The following is a 15,838-nucleotide window of genomic DNA, read 5'->3' as shown; positions in this document are numbered from 1 at the left end:
TGGTTAGAGGAAACTAGGGAAGGAAGTGGGGAAAGAGGGAGGGGGAGAGAGAGAGAGAGAGAGAGAGAGAGAGAGAGAGAGAGAGAGAGAGAGAGAGAGAGAGAGAGAGATGGAAGGAGTGAGGTAGAGTAGAAGGAGGGGGGAAGGGGGAAAAGAAAGGAAGAGAAAGGGGGGAGAGAAGCAAGAACAGAGAAAGAGGGAGAGAGGAGGAGGAGAGAGGGAGAGAGAGATGCATGCACAGCAGCTGTAACAGATGGAAGCTGCTTTCCAAGAGACTAACTCTAAGCCTGGGAATGGCTGGGACTCTTGCCTTTCCTGGCATGCAGCTCAGTTTATTAGGAGTATCCAACAGAGAGTGTCTGAATTTTGGCTTCTTGAAGAAACCACTGGAACAAAACCTGATCTACTACATTTTTCTCCTCACCCACCCTCCCCTTTACAATTCTCCTCAAATATAGAATTCATTTCTAAAGATTTCTTTGCTATTTAAATTACTTGCTAACTCATTATTTATATTTTTAATAATGCTTTGCTATCTAAAGATAAGTTTAGTAGCATCCTGAGGTTGTCTGGGTGTTTGTTTTGCTATAGCAAGTGGGACTAAGAAGGAGAATGTGGCCTATAACTGATTTTACTACATTTAATTAGTTGATTCTGCCAGATTAGCAAACTTGCCTAGAGGCTTGGAGTATTTTATCAAATATATCTGTAACATACTATTTTATTTTATAAATTTTCAACATTCATCTTTGTTAGCTTTTGAGTTCTATTTTTCTATCACCTTCCCTTTTCTCCTCCCTCTTCATTCAGCAATCTGATATACATAGACTCTATGTATTAATCACATAACATATATTCTTATACTTTTACTTAACTTTTTAAGCTTTTCAGAGAAAGGAAGTCATGTGGATCTTGGTCCTCAACTAAAGCCTTCAGGAGTTGATCTCATTATCTCTAAACAAACTCACTTTGCTTCACAGAAATGAACTAGGATAACGAAGGTATTGCCCTCAGCCAACCCAAGGGTAAATGTAGACAGGTGTGGTCAATTCTCCCCAAAAGAGAGGCTATGTATGAAAAATGATCCTCATCTGAACTGTTCTGCACAGTGATTTCCTCTGAGAAAAACTATGATACAGCAACTTAAAGTTTCATGCCCTTATTTTCCTCACATGGAATAGAAAGTTGGTGTCCTTTAAAGCATCTTCCACTTCTAAATTCTGTGATATTTTGCTTCCTAAAAAGTCTAGGCTTGAAAATATTTTCCTTACATCTATTCAAAACTTTCACAACTTTTTTTCATGTTTGATATCATGGCAGTGATTTCTTTGTATTGGGCATTGTCCTAATTTCAACAAGTATCTCTCTTTTTTTTTTAGGTTTCTTTTGCAAGGCAAATGGGGTTAAGTGGCTTGCCCAAGGCCACACAGCTAGGTAATTATTGTCCGAGACCGGATTTGAACCCAGAAACTCCTGACTCCAGGGCTGGTGCTTTATCCACTGCAACACCTAGCCACCCCCTTCAACAAGTATCTCTACAATTATCCTCTTAATTTTCTCTTTAACAAGCTAATATATACCTTATAGAAAGAAATATATACTTTATCATCTTTAAGGTCATTCAACTTGTGATCCATTCCTTCTGAATACTCAAGACCCATAGTATCCACCCTATGTATCTCATCTATTTGTAGCACTTCTCTCCTTCTACTGGATTTTCCCCTTAAGTATTCAAACATAAACAGACTTAAGCAATATTTAGCAAAAGTCCCCATAAACTCAGGGAAGATAAAGAAGATAGGAACAGTCTGAAGAGTTCTTTGTTGTATAAATCTTAGGGATTTGGGTAAATTGGAAGGGTAGTGACAGCTAGGGTAGAGTGAGTCTTAAAACTTGAATCTGGCCTTGTAATATATGAGTCTGAGATTACAGCTTTACCATACCTGCCTCCTTCAATCTGTTAGCACTGAAACATCTCACTAGCCCTTTTCTTGATTTTTGAATTTCTGATCTGGTCTCTTCCTCTTACCCCTCTTACAAGGGATGACAGTCTCTGCCCCTTTTGGTTCTCATTCCTACATCTGTAACAGACTTTGCTCAGCTAAGTTTTGCACCTAACCATACCATCTAAGAACTGAAGCAAATGAGTAAAGTATAGAAGTTTAATTGAGATATGGAAAGTTGTGATGTAGCAAGCATTTACTGGCTGCTTTGAGAATCATAAAATAAAATCTAATCCTTGGCTTCTGATTTCAAGTCTTTTATAATCTAATGATGAAGACAAAAGCAACACTCATGAAACATTTTGAGAACAGTAATTAGGTGTTTAAACACATAGAGGACCCTTTAAGTAAGCTTTTCACACAGCTAAAGGATGAAGAGAATTGAATCAAAATCCTTTTTTCCCCAAAATGTCTTTTGAAAGGCAATTACATCAGACTATTTAGATTATCAAATATATCAACTACAGGCAGAGGATCAAATTATTATACTTCCCCCTCCTCCACCCCAGAATAGCTACCTTCAGAACTAAAGTTGCTTATCTCTAAGATGTGAAAAATGGTGATAAGTTTAAATGAATACTTTTAGTCCTTGCCTCACTATCAGGGCAACATACACATGGACCATAGAAAAGCATCTGGGAGAGCAGCTGTTTCCTTTCAAATCCAAACTCACCCAAAAAGCCTAGAATTTTAACAACTTCCTTCACTCCTCTACACACAATTTATCTGCTTTTGTGATATTCATATTCATGAAGAGATTTCCTTTTAACTCCTGGAAGGGAGATGTATAGATACACATACACATACATATACATACATGTGTGTTTACACTTAGATGTTTGACTTAACCCTTTATTTTTCTTGTTTGTCTTATATACCTATGAAAAAGGTCCTAAGTCTCAAAGTCCCATCATATTAATGTAATTAACACCGAGGTTTCCTTATAGAAGGCAGGGTACCTCCTGATGAGAAAAAAAAAACCTTAATATTCAATTACTGACAACATAGACCAAAAGAAACTAACAGAGTTGTATTTGTGTTTACAAAATAGTTCCAGCAAAAATTAATCAGAGTAAAATCAAAAATAATAGGTTCACACAAAAGGCAGACTGAAATAGTTTAAACAACTAAAGAATTCAAATTGGAATACCTTAGTTTAAGTAGCAGTTTGAAATCAAATTAGTTATATGTAAAGGATACCATCCCTTATTGGATATTATTGTTTGTATGATCAAAAGGGATGCTTAAATATATATAAAGGTGCTAGAGGGGAGACATGGATATTATCTAGTAACCCTTCTCCAAGGGACACTGTGATGCATGCCTTGAAGGGAATAGCAGAAGAGGTCCTGAGGCTAGTCACCTAGCTTTTGTCTGAAAGATGGTGTTGGTCTGGGAGAATGATTTTAGGGTTCAAAAGTTGCAAAATTCCAGGCTGCGATCCTTTATAAAGGTGTCTCTTAGCTTACACTGGTTTGATGCCTTCCCAAGAAATTCTAGTTAACACAGCAGTGACAAGTGAGTAAATCCAGATAGTAAACAAGTCAGAAAAGTTCTACAGATCAAAATTTTCCAGAAAATACGGAAAAATAAATCAACCCTTTAGGCAGAATTAAGAAGACTCTTATTTCAAGAAAGAGAAGACTTAATGTCACCAAAGAGGAAACACAGTCTCTAGAAAATGAAACAGGAAATCAGAGACATTTCGAGAAGTTAGAACCCCCATTTATGTCAGCTTCACAAAATGACTCTATTTGGTTCTCACTCCACTCTGCCCATCATAATAGTCTAGAATCACATATCCTCTCTTGAGGAGGTATGAAGAATGTTTCTTTTGTCAAAAGCTCTAATATTAACTCTGCCCCTCACAGAATTAACATCTCTTCACCAACATGGAACCACATTCAGTAGGCAGCAAACAACTCAGGTTGGACCCTTTCTTAGTTGGAAGTCAGCTTACACATATGGCCAGGGATAGATGACACAACCTCTCCAAATTTAAGTTTCACTCCTTTTAAAAATTGGGATAGTTAAACTTTTATGACATCCTCTCAGAATATTATAATCAGGATAGTGCTTTATTAAGATCAAGATATCCCTGAAGCCTGGGTGAAAATTTAAGATTTAGCTGTTAAAAAAAAATTAAGATATCTGGGATACTCTGTTTAAGTGTGAAAGAGAAGTATTTTTATATACTTTCTTCATATACTTATATGTATTATTATTAGCTCAGTGCTGCATACAGTAGGCACTTAATAAATATTTAAATAATAAAGAAAGACATATAGATCATATTCCAGAGCATAAAAAACTGAGGACTGAGTTGCATGCAGTGCTAAGGGAAAAGACAATAAAGTGCCTTTATACTTATCTGTACTGAGAAAAGCAGGCTTTGGTGGGAAACAAGTCAATTGAAAACACCACAGGTATTCAATTTGTATTTTCCTTAATTATATGTCAGATTTAAATTGCCCATAACCTGTTACTCTCCCCTGGGGAGAGCTCCCATTGCTTTGTTGCAAGGAGGCAATTTTGAAAAATGTTTACAAATAATTTTGTTAAGTGTAGTAATTGGTCAAAAAAAGAAAGAAAAAAAAGAAAAAGAATTTTTTTCCTTTGCAAAAATTTTTTCCCAGGAAAATTCTAATATTCATAAAAATTAAAGTTTTCCATTATATTTCTTCTTTTTCTTTTCTTTTTAAAAGAGAACCTGGATTGTACAGAGGCAAGAAAGCTGAAAAAAGCAAAACAACTGTTAATGCATACCACTTTATTCTATCTAGGAAATAGAACAATTAAAAAGATAGGGATAATTTTCAGAAAATAAAAATGATAATGTATCTAGGAGATATCTGAAGTATAAAATTTGTACATAAAAATATGACACTGATCTGATACAGGACCAAACCACAGTGTAATGGATCATTGCTTGGAAGGATTCTCATGGCTGGAGTCAGGAGTTTGGAGATTTGAAAGCCAGTTCCTGTTTCCAGATGTACTTGTGTGACCTCAGACAAATCGCTTAAACTCTGCCTCAGTGTAAATGAGGAATAATTTAATGGCTGACCCCTCCTAGCCTCACTAAGCTGTTCTGAGGAATGATTTATTGAAGTCTGTGAGATTCTTGAGTGTAAAGCTCTAAATGAAAATAGTGGCATGGGACACCTCTCTCCATCACACGCAAAGGCACCTTCCCTGCACTAGACTCCACTATATAGTCTAATACTGGAGACAGATTCCAGGATGTACCTAGAAGGGTCTCCTCCCCACCCCTAGGATCACTTCTTCTGGGACTGTTCTGCTGCAAAAAAGACAGAATGATGTGATATGGGATTTCTATAATGGTTACTTCAATTATAAGTATGAAGCTAATTCCCAGATCAATATTCCTAGTCCTAACCTCTCTACTGAGCTACATTCACATATGTCATCACCTGTTCTTCTAGACATCTCAAACTGAACAGACAATATATAAGATACATATTATAAACTCAAAATGTTCAAAACAAGAATTCTATCTTTTCCCAAAACCCAACTCTTTTCCAAGTTATACTATTATCACCTATTATTGTTCCAGGCACACATTCTCAATATCATTTTTGGTTCATTTCAGAAATTCACCTACATATTTTCCTTTTACTGTTCAAACACCCAAATTTAGACCTCAAAGTCAGATGATCTGTCTTTCTGACCTGGTGACCAGGGTAAACCATCTCTTACCTGGACACATTGTGATAACTTTCTAAAAACTCTAACTGCCTCATTCCTGCTTCACTTAAATCCATTCTACATTCCATCTATCACTATGATTTTAGTAAAATATAAATCTGCTCTTGACATTCCCATCTCAATCAGGTCCAGAGGCTCAGAGTGCCATACAGAAAATAAAAATTCCTCTCTATAGCAACTGAAGCTTTTTATACCCTGTCTTCCTCCTTTCTCTTTCTTTCTTTCTTTCTTTCTTTCTTTCTTTCTTTCTTTCTTTCTTTCTTTCTTTCTTTCTTTCTTTCTTTCTTTCTTATTTTACATTTCATTCTCCTACAATTCTGGCCTACCTTAAGTTCTCTGAATAGAACATTCCATTTTTTGTTTCAATATATTTAACTGGATATCCCATTACCAAAAACGGGGGGGCCTCTTTCTCTCCAGCTAAAAGCTTATCTTATTTAATTGACTTTTCTAGGTCTTCCTCCAAATTCCCAGATAGAAGGTCTTCTCATTAATAGCTCCTTCTATTTCCAATGCATTTATTATGGCTCAACTGAGGTAATCTTTGTAAAAGCACTTAAGATAGTGCTTTGCACAAAGTAGAGACATAAAAATACTTGTTCCATTCTCTTCCCCTTGTATTTACTTGGCTATTTGCATGTTGTCACCCTCATTAGAACATATGTTCCCTAAACCCAAGGAGTTCTTTTTTTCTACATGAGGTTACACCATGGGTAAAAATATAAGATTTGAAAAATGTTTTGGAAATCCAAAATAGTTTTAAAAATGAATAAAAACAAATGCTGTTGGATTTAGACCTATCTCATACAAAGAGAAGGATAAATTGATTCTAACTATCCTAATTATCAATCATTATTATCATTATCATCATCATCATCAACACCTTTTTTTTAAGGAAACCTCAAGTTTTTCAAAAAGAACTATGTGCAATTCTCTTACTAGTTTCTCTGAGGGAGATGGGGAACTGCTGCTTTAAGAATAGGGCATCATGTACTGTGGATATGAAGAAGGGCAGTCATGGCTATCAAGGAAATCATAATCTAATGAAGGAAATAACATGAGAGCAACTATGTACAACAAGAATATTCTAAATAAATTGGAGATAATACCAAAGAGATGGTGCTAGCATTAAGGGGAAAAGAAAAGAAAAGAAAAGAAAATTTCCATGCATAAGATAGGATGTTAGTTGGAAATTGAATGAATATGGGGGTATGCCAGAGATATGGAAATGAGGAAGGAGAGAATTGGGGGGGGGGGGGTGCATGAATGAAAACTACACAGTCAGGAAAAAGAGAATCATGTGTGAGGAACATCTATGAGCCCATTTTCTCTAGATAGGGGCAGGGAATCACAAGGCATATTGGTCTGGCATTGCCAAAGCCAACCATAGGTGGAACTTGAAAAATCAATAAATTTAGTATCTATTTAGGGGTGAATTAAATGTTTGACCAATTATAGCCTATAAATGATGTTATAAATATCCAAATGGCTCTTGGCAGAAAAAAAGGTTTCCCAACCCTTCTCTCTAGAACTAAGAGTCAATGGAGGAGTTAAGGTACATGAAGAAAGAATGGAAGGAGTTGAACAATTTATGAAAGGTTTTGAAAACCAAAAAAAGAGGATTTTATATTTGAGCCTGGATATGATAATGAGTCACTAGAATTGACTGAATAGGGAGGTGACATGATTAGAGACCTGCACAATTGAAAGAACGATTTAATGACTAAGTGGAGGAAGGACTGAAGTGGGGAGAAGGCATACCAACCATCAGGATATCCAGTCATCATCATCCAAGTAGAAAAAGAGCCTGCACTGGGTTTCTTGCAATATTAAAGGAAAGATGCTAGCAAAAATGAAATTTGTTACAAATGTAGAAATAATAGAATAGGAGTATCCCATACTGAATGATGGATTGGATATCAGTTGAGTGAGATTGAGGAGTTGCAAATGACACATAGATTGTGAACCCCAGTGACAGTGAAGCTAGTATTGCACTTGTCAGTAATATAAAAACGGAGAAAACTGTACAAATTGTGGGCTAGTGAAAGGTCAAAGTGCCCAATTTTTGAAATGTTGACTTCAAGATGTTTAAAGTACACCTAGTTCAAAATGTCTAATAAATAGTTGGAAAAATGAGAATGGAGGTCAAGAGAGAATTTAGGGCTGGATTAGTAATTATGAAAACCATTAGCATATAGATGTTAATTGAATACATAGGAGGTAATGAAATCACAATTAAGCAAGTACCTGTCCATTGTAGATAGATGGTTGGCATTTGGGAGTGTTAGAGCTTAAGAGGATGGTATGTTTTTTCCCCCTAAGGAATGATCCCTTCTGGTAATCAGTCAAGTTGTATCCTTTTCACTGATTTTTAAAAATAAAAGTTCAACTAAACTTCCATGTACCTCCTCCAGGGGAATCAGAGTGATCAAATTAATTGACTACGGAAATATAGCTGTAGCTCCCTTCTTCACCCCTCTGCAATCACTATTTACCTGTAAACATCCCCTACTTTTCTCCTGTATTTCATGTAATCATCAAGGGCTGCTGTTCTCTGATTTCAATATATTATCTGGATGGCTGAGTGCACAGAACTCACTTCTGAATCAGCACAAAAATGAACCGTCAGAGAAGGGAAATAGAAAAGGACTCTTGAGCTTTTGCTGAAGTCATTCCCATCAGTCAACCTGCCCACATGAATACTAGGAAATCAAGTCTTTCAAACAACTTAGGAAGCAAATCTGAAATATAATCATGCTCTTGAATGCAAGTCAGTGAAAGATTGGCCAAGATACAAAAATCCATTCATCATATTCCCTGAAAATATACATTAATTGTTTTAATATTTAAATGTCCAGAACCAAGCATAATAAATGTGGATTGTTGGAGCAGGATTCTCAAAATGAGACAGAGAGATAAACAGAGACAGAGAGGAGAGAGAGAGAGAGAGAGAAAGACAGAGACAGAGACAGAGAGACAGAAACAGATGGTGAATTATTGCTAGTTCCTAATGCTCTCTGCAGAATCACAAGGGCAAATACCAAAAAGAAAAAGAAATCAATCAAGTCTGGTTCAAGTCCCCACAACTTATAAAATGAGAATTTGGGTTGAGTTAATGAAATATATATTTTATACATTTTATCTGTCTGTTTGAAGTGAATTATATGACATTAGTCCTAGATGGGGGGAAAAAAGAATCTTTAGAGTCTGAAGCACTAATCTTTCAAGAAAATATGCTCTAAAAATAGTGTCTCTGCATGTTAATACTGGCTTTTGTTTGAGTGGGGAATGAAATAGGAGAAATATTGAACAGAAAAAAAATACGTTTTATAATTAATCTACTCCCTCTACACTACCATATACCTTACTTTAACACTCATTCCTCCCCTGCCAAACCATGGACCAAACTACAGATGAGATCAAGGAACTTTTAGTAAAATACCTAGACTCCAAGAAATCCCTGGCCCCAGGCCAAAGACAAGCCCCAATCAACATATAATGGATCTCTGACCAAGCTTGAAAGGATTAAGTATTTGAGCTAGCATCCCTCATCTGCATATTCTTAATTACCTCACCTCTGCTCTCAGCAATAAATATCAGGTAGATGTCCTTAACTATGACATCTTACTAGAATGACTTTCAGAGGTGAAAAGATTTTGCCATGTAGAGTGAGGAGCCAAGAACAGCAATCCCATAAAAGTCAGTATTAGCAAGCAATGTGTTTTTTATGGATGCTGCAACTGTCCCATTGTTAGCTTAACATTTAATGGTCTTCCAAATAACTTAGAAATCCTAAGCAGGTATTATGACAGTTTTGGAATGATAGTACATAAGGGCAGAAACTGTTGTTAAAAGTGATTTCCATGCTAATTTTAGTATTCAATACTGCTCCACCTGCATTGAGGGCTTTAATTCACTTCTTGTCAATGTTAAGAAATAATTTCATGCTGTCAATTTTCCTTCTATTTTCAATCTTGATTTCTTTGAAGTTAACATAAAGAGGGGACTTTGAATAAACCAATTGTAAGGCACTTGGAGTTGTCAGTTGTTTTAAATAAAGAGGTCTGAGCAAACAGCTGACAACTCCATTTTTTTAAATGATTTATTTGACAAAATTATTGAAAAGTTTGAAGCTGGATACTTCAGTTTACATTTCTCTTGCTTTGTTGCTCTCCATCATTAAGTCCTGCCAAAAAATCTCTATCCTTTTCAATCTCTATCCTTTTTCATTTTCTTTCTTTATTTTCTCCTTTCTAGCTAGTTATTTACTTTTTTTTGCCTTTGTCTTTCTCCCACTCTCTTCCTTCATATCAGATATTTTGTTTGGAACACTTATTTCCTGCTGATGCAAAATTTACATCCTGTAGTAATGGTAGAATTTCTTCAACATCTTCTACTTGTTTGCTAATTCAAAAGAGAGACATTTCTAAATCTGAAATACATTCCCAAAAGAATATTAATGCTTTCCCCCCAAATCTATAGTATACCTTAATGTTAAGTTAAATCATCTATTTAAGCCAGGGCTGTACAAAATGCAACTGACCTGCAGTGTGATTTTTATGTGCCCCCCTGTGGGCTTTATTAAATACTTTAGTAAATGAAGCTGAGCTCTCTCTAAAATGGCAAATCAAAATATAGTGTCTATTATTTCAATAAAAAGTTTAAAAGTAAGACTGGATATGGGACCTTGGACAAGCCACTTAACCCCATTGCCTTGCAAAAACTTAAAAAAAAAAGTAAGAGCAGATAGCTCAGATTTAATCAATGGTATATTTAAAGAACCTTTGATTTTTTTTTTTTATTGTTGCAGCCTATTTGTTGCACTGGAATACCAGAGCCATGAGTCTCCATATCCAAACTCTCAAGGAGACAGAACTTTATAGATAATGGCATAATTTCTTTTGGAATATACAGAGAGGAATATCTCCTTTGAAGACCCAAGTCCAAGTTGGCTGAGAACATAGAATTAGAATAGTTAAAAAGCCTTGGTCTCACTTGTTATTGAATTTAAAAGAGAAAAAAAGTGTTAGGAATATCCTAGTACAATAAGGGAATTGAAATTTTATCTATATATAAAGAATGCCAGCAACTTCCATATTTGGGCACTTTCTTTGAAGACCTACATTGGTATTCCCCCTGTTAAGTTTAACAACATATCCTAAGACCCCACCTTTTGGTCCACTCCTCAAATGGGAGTGCTTTAGATCTTCATTTAAAATCATGTTAATGTCCTTGCCATAACATAAAAGCACAGTTGCTTGACACTTAAGATATCATCCCAATGATTTTTGTTGCAGATCTGTAGCTTGGTTTGTGAACTTCCATTTTCCTAGTGTGGAAATAACCCATTAAAGAAATAACTGCTGAGTTTAGGCAGGGAAACTGAACAGGAGAGTCTGAATCTTGTTTTGTCTCTAGTGATGTTCTTAACCTCCTAATATACCTTACCAGCATTACAGAAGGCTAAGATTTTCTTTGCAGCTTTCCTGTAATAATTATAATCCTCTATGTAGAGATTCTATTTTGTGATTGATTAAATTAAAGGGCATTCACAATTTTGAATCTGCCTAACTATATGTTGTTCCCTCTCATCTTCCCTATGCCTCCAAACCAGAATGATAATTTAAAATTCTGGTGAGATAGAGTGTCTTGTTAAGGGATCAATTTCTAGAAGGCTTCTTTTAAAATATAAAAATGTCTCTTAGAAAAGGGCAAGATCGCATTTGTACTTATTAACATGGACGACCTTGTTGTCTTCTTGAATTGCTGACACCTCTCAAAAAGTTGGCAATAGGGCAGAGGTAAGTACTAAAGAGAATCACTGGTCCATTCCTTCATAGCCCCTCTTTCTGAGAGGTATTAACAGATTGAAGCAGAGGTACGGCTAAGATTTGGGAGTGACCCAGAAAAAGCAGGGTTGCTTTAAAGATTTTGGGTTCAAAGGTGGTAGAGAAGTTGTAGCCACTGATTTGTTTCTCGGGTTCAGTTCTGCCCCGCGAAGAATCACACAATGGGGAACACAGGTTTTGAAAAGAAAATAGAGATTTATTAAAGAAAGCCACAACATACTAAGAAAGGGACAGAAAAGTTTGAAAGAATTTTAAGAGAAGACCAAGGGGACTGTTGATTGAATCTGGCCAGGCCAGCTGGCCAGGGTTCAGCAGGAGACTGGAAGGTCAAAGAGGTTTAGCCCCTCCCTCCTTCTCCTTAAGTTCTCTTCCAGAGTCCATGGGAAGGGGTGGTGACCTGGGAATGACACAAGTTCCTCACTGGAGAGTTTGCCCTTTGGGGAGGGCTCTCTTTTGGGTGGTCTTCCAGGGGCTGTCCCACCAAAAAAACAATGTCATCCAAGTAAGGTTGAAAGTCAGGCCTTCAGGTGTGGAAGGACAAGCAAGATTCCCTTTACAATGCAAAGAAAAGATTTACAAAGTCTGTCTCCAACTGGTCTAGCCACTCTCATGCCCAGTTTTCTCTGCATCAGAGTTAGGTTTAAAAAAATTACTTAGGCCTCTTTAGGGTCTGATAAGTGAACAAACAAAATCTCTACCTTCCCCTCATTTCTTGTATGTATGTATGTATATATACATACATATATATATATATATATATATATATATATATATATATATATGTATATATCCCTTTCTCTTCATTCACACAGTTACTCCCTTGCTTCAGTCTTATCAACATTTCTCTCAGATCACATTCTCTTCTAATTGGTCTCCCTCCTCCAAGCTGGGAACTATCACTCACTGTACTACCAAGGAGATTTTTCAAAAGCAAGCAAGGGTGGAAATAAAACAAAAATTTATTAAAAAGGTTCCAAGGCATAGGAAGAGAGAGAGAGAGGAGATAAAAGAACAGCCAAGCAGCATTGGTTGGGCCCATAGGTTGGTAGCTGGACTCCAGCTTAGGTTTTTATATCTTGCCTCTCATCCAGGATGCAAAAGGTGAACTCCCTTCCCTATACTGGACTGGGAATTAGGTAAAGGGTAAAACCTAAGGAAATCAGGATACAAATTTTACATTAAACAATGAATCAATGTACATCAAGAATGGGGATCTCCACCTAATTTGAGCAGCTTTTTAAGATTACAAATTATTTCTGTTACAAATATAATTCTCTACTTCTAGTCAATTTACATCTTAAAAGTAGATCTTAGTCAATTTATATCTCCACCCAATGTTCTTTGTTACATTCGTAATTCTCTGCATCTTTCCCCTGCCTCAAGCAGAAGGTGGGTCTTTACCTTCTTCCACCCCCAACTCCCTTAAGATGTGAGTGCCTTGCTTTCCATCTATATTCTATTAATATCTCCCCCAGCTGCCTGGCCCAGCTTCTGGAGGGGAGGGACTGTTTGTGAATTATTCTGAATGCCCTGAATTAAGCAGAATTCTTGTAATGTAATGAGGCTGAGGAAATGTTTGCTGAAAAGAATACATCCTGCCCCTACAGACACTCCCTGTAACCAAGAGAAGAATTAACTCAGGTCCTCTTGGCTTTCCTGTGGTTCTATCTCTTAAAGGTACAAAGCCAAAAGCTTCATTTCACCCTCAAGTCAATCCCAGAACTTTCTTTGTTATGCTTGGTATTTGTAGTTTCTTGCTCCCAAAGTCACATGATCTTAGACAGAGCTGGAATTGACTTCAGTTGTCTAGACCAACCCATCATTATATAAATGAAGATGCTTAGTACTCCAGTGGACCAAAACCTGAGTTTTCTGAATCCAAGCTGTTTTCACATTTTTGTCTCAAGGCTACAACTTAAAAGAGAGGAAATAAAACCTTAAATCTAGTGCTGCTTCTGCCATTAGCAGAGGGAGATCTTAGGCCCTTTGTGATCATAGGCAAATATATCACTTAATTTCAGGTTCAACCTAACTCACTTTGACAAGGTTTAAATACTCTTTTTTCTTTATTAGGTTATAATCCAGGTAAAATAAAATGAGAAATTTGAAAGATGTTTGGCAATTAAGGCCAGTCTCCTAGATTAGGAAGGTAAATGGACTCTAGCTTGCCAAAAACTGCCAAAATTCTTACTTTCAGTGAAGAGTGGGCTCTTTGCGGGAAACTATAAATTCAGAAAGCTCTATTACAAATCTCTCTAATAAAGAGGGGCTAATTAAGGTAGTCTCAGGGAATGGGAAATCAGAGGAAACTGAGAAGGGGATAGGAGTGGTATTTTTTTATATATTATGAAGTAAGGTAAGTGAGTTCATATGACAAAAGGTATGCCTCCAAAGTCTTTTTCTTTATTCTACTTTGATATTTTTTTGGAGGTAGAAAAGAGGACAACTCTGTTTTATTTTGTTTTAAGCTCTTGAAACTTAGGATCATGCCAGATTCAGGACCTTGAAATATAAAGGCATTCAGAAAAGTGAAGCAGTTGTTTAAAGCTAGAAAATTTTCAAAAAAGCCTCCAAAAGGAACCCCCATCTATCTCAGCTAAACAACTTCAAAGCCTAAAACATACTTCTTTGAGCTATAAGAAATCAGATCTGACAAGTCTTTCAAATTCTGATGAGCTCTCCAGAAGTCCTTTATAAAAGACCAATAGTGTGTTCTAATTGTTTCTGAACTATTTCTGAAAAAAATTTTTAAAACATTCTTTTGCTCAAAGTGAAGTCATTTTGAATAAAAATTGATTTTCCTTTGCAATTTTGAAACTTTTACATTTCATAAAGAAATTAATGATTTTACAATTTTAGTTCAAAATCCCAGAGATGTTGGTCAGTCTCCTAAAAGGGGAAATCCTTTCACAATCAGTCAAATCAGTCTGTTACATTTCTGAGATGTTACTGCTGTTTCTTATGACAGTCTACAATGCATGATGGATTTGACTGGTATCAGTTTTTATTTAATTAAGTTCAACCTTTCCATAGTTTTAAGGACATAGTTAAGGTGTAGCTAAAATAAATTATAATAGAAAACTTTCAAACTCTGACTGTTCCTTTCCTGTAAGGATATCAGCTGTCTAAGGGAGAAATTATACTATAGCTTTCCTGAACTGATTCTAAACATAATCTATAAAATCTTTTCTAATATTCTATAGTTCCAAATATGCCACCATCTGTTTCTGAGTCCTTTGCCTTCCTTTTCAGAGCTCTGTCACTATCTAATTATTTAGCATACTTATGGATCCAAAAATTTTCTCTCACAGAGGAAACTAGAAGATCAAAATTCACAAATAAAGCAGTATTACCCTTCACAGATAAATATGTATTAAAAATAATCTTCAAAGGTCAATACTTTACCCAAAGGAATGAATGTACAAGTGATATTTCAAGATAGAACTGGAGAAGATATAGGACAATTTCATACAAAGCCTTCCTATACCCTTTCAAATCATTTCGTGCAGATCAATTTATTCTATTCAAACATCATAGAGTCCTTGTAAGCAAAAAAAAAAAACAAAAAAACCCCCAAGTTTTAGTATTGCCCTGGTTGTAAAAACCGAAGAATGACCATGAAGAGAAGTGGGAGGAAGGGGAGGAGAAGAAGAAGAAGAGTAACAGACATATAGAAGTATTATGCAAGTAGGCTTTGACTCTGGGAAAGATCAGCTTTTAGTTTTAAAAATTTCAAAGTGACATTTAGCAAGAATCAAAAGTAAATTTTACTTACTGAGGTTCCACTTTAGGCCTGTTGTAGTGACTTGCTTACATGGATGTCCAACAGGAATAAGGCCACACCAATCACCTTCAAATCCTGTATTTACATTGAGTTTGTGCTTTCCCTGTGAAAAAGAGAAACAGTTCGCTAGGCAATTCTACTAATAGAAATGAAACTACTCCACAAACACATCTCACAATATTCAGAAAACTACTGAGGAGGTAGATACCCCAAGACTGACAAGGATGCCTTTAGGAATTGAGGGGTTTAAGTTAAATACTAATGCAAGATCTCTTCAAGAATCATAAGAAACGTTTCTGCTTTGACAGGAGGGATCAAGGAATGTAGTGGTAGCACTGCTAATTTTTTTATTGTTTTTATTTTGTTTTGTTTTCATATTTCAGTACTGTTTGACTCTTTTTAACTCCATATTAGGGTTTTTTTGGCAAAGAGACTAGAGTGGCTTACCACTTCCAGGTCACTTTTCAGATGAG

General features: G+C 36.0%; 1 protein-coding gene across 1 annotated transcript in view; it reads right to left on the bottom strand.

Moving 5' to 3' along the window:
• Positions 1-15,838, bottom strand: part of LOC141492802 (thiamine pyrophosphokinase 1-like) — a 485,555-nt gene that overhangs the window by 111,151 nt on the left and 358,566 nt on the right. The window contains exon 8 of the mRNA XM_074193473.1: positions 15,357-15,468. Coding sequence (XP_074049574.1) covers positions 15,357-15,468 — 112 coding nt within the window. The remainder of the gene's footprint in view (positions 1-15,356; positions 15,469-15,838) is intronic.

This window comes from Macrotis lagotis, chromosome 7, assembly GCF_037893015.1.
Source record: "Macrotis lagotis isolate mMagLag1 chromosome 7, bilby.v1.9.chrom.fasta, whole genome shotgun sequence".
Classification (NCBI taxonomy): domain Eukaryota; kingdom Metazoa; phylum Chordata; class Mammalia; order Peramelemorphia; family Peramelidae; genus Macrotis; species Macrotis lagotis.
This window is presented reverse-complemented; position numbering and strand designations above follow the sequence as displayed.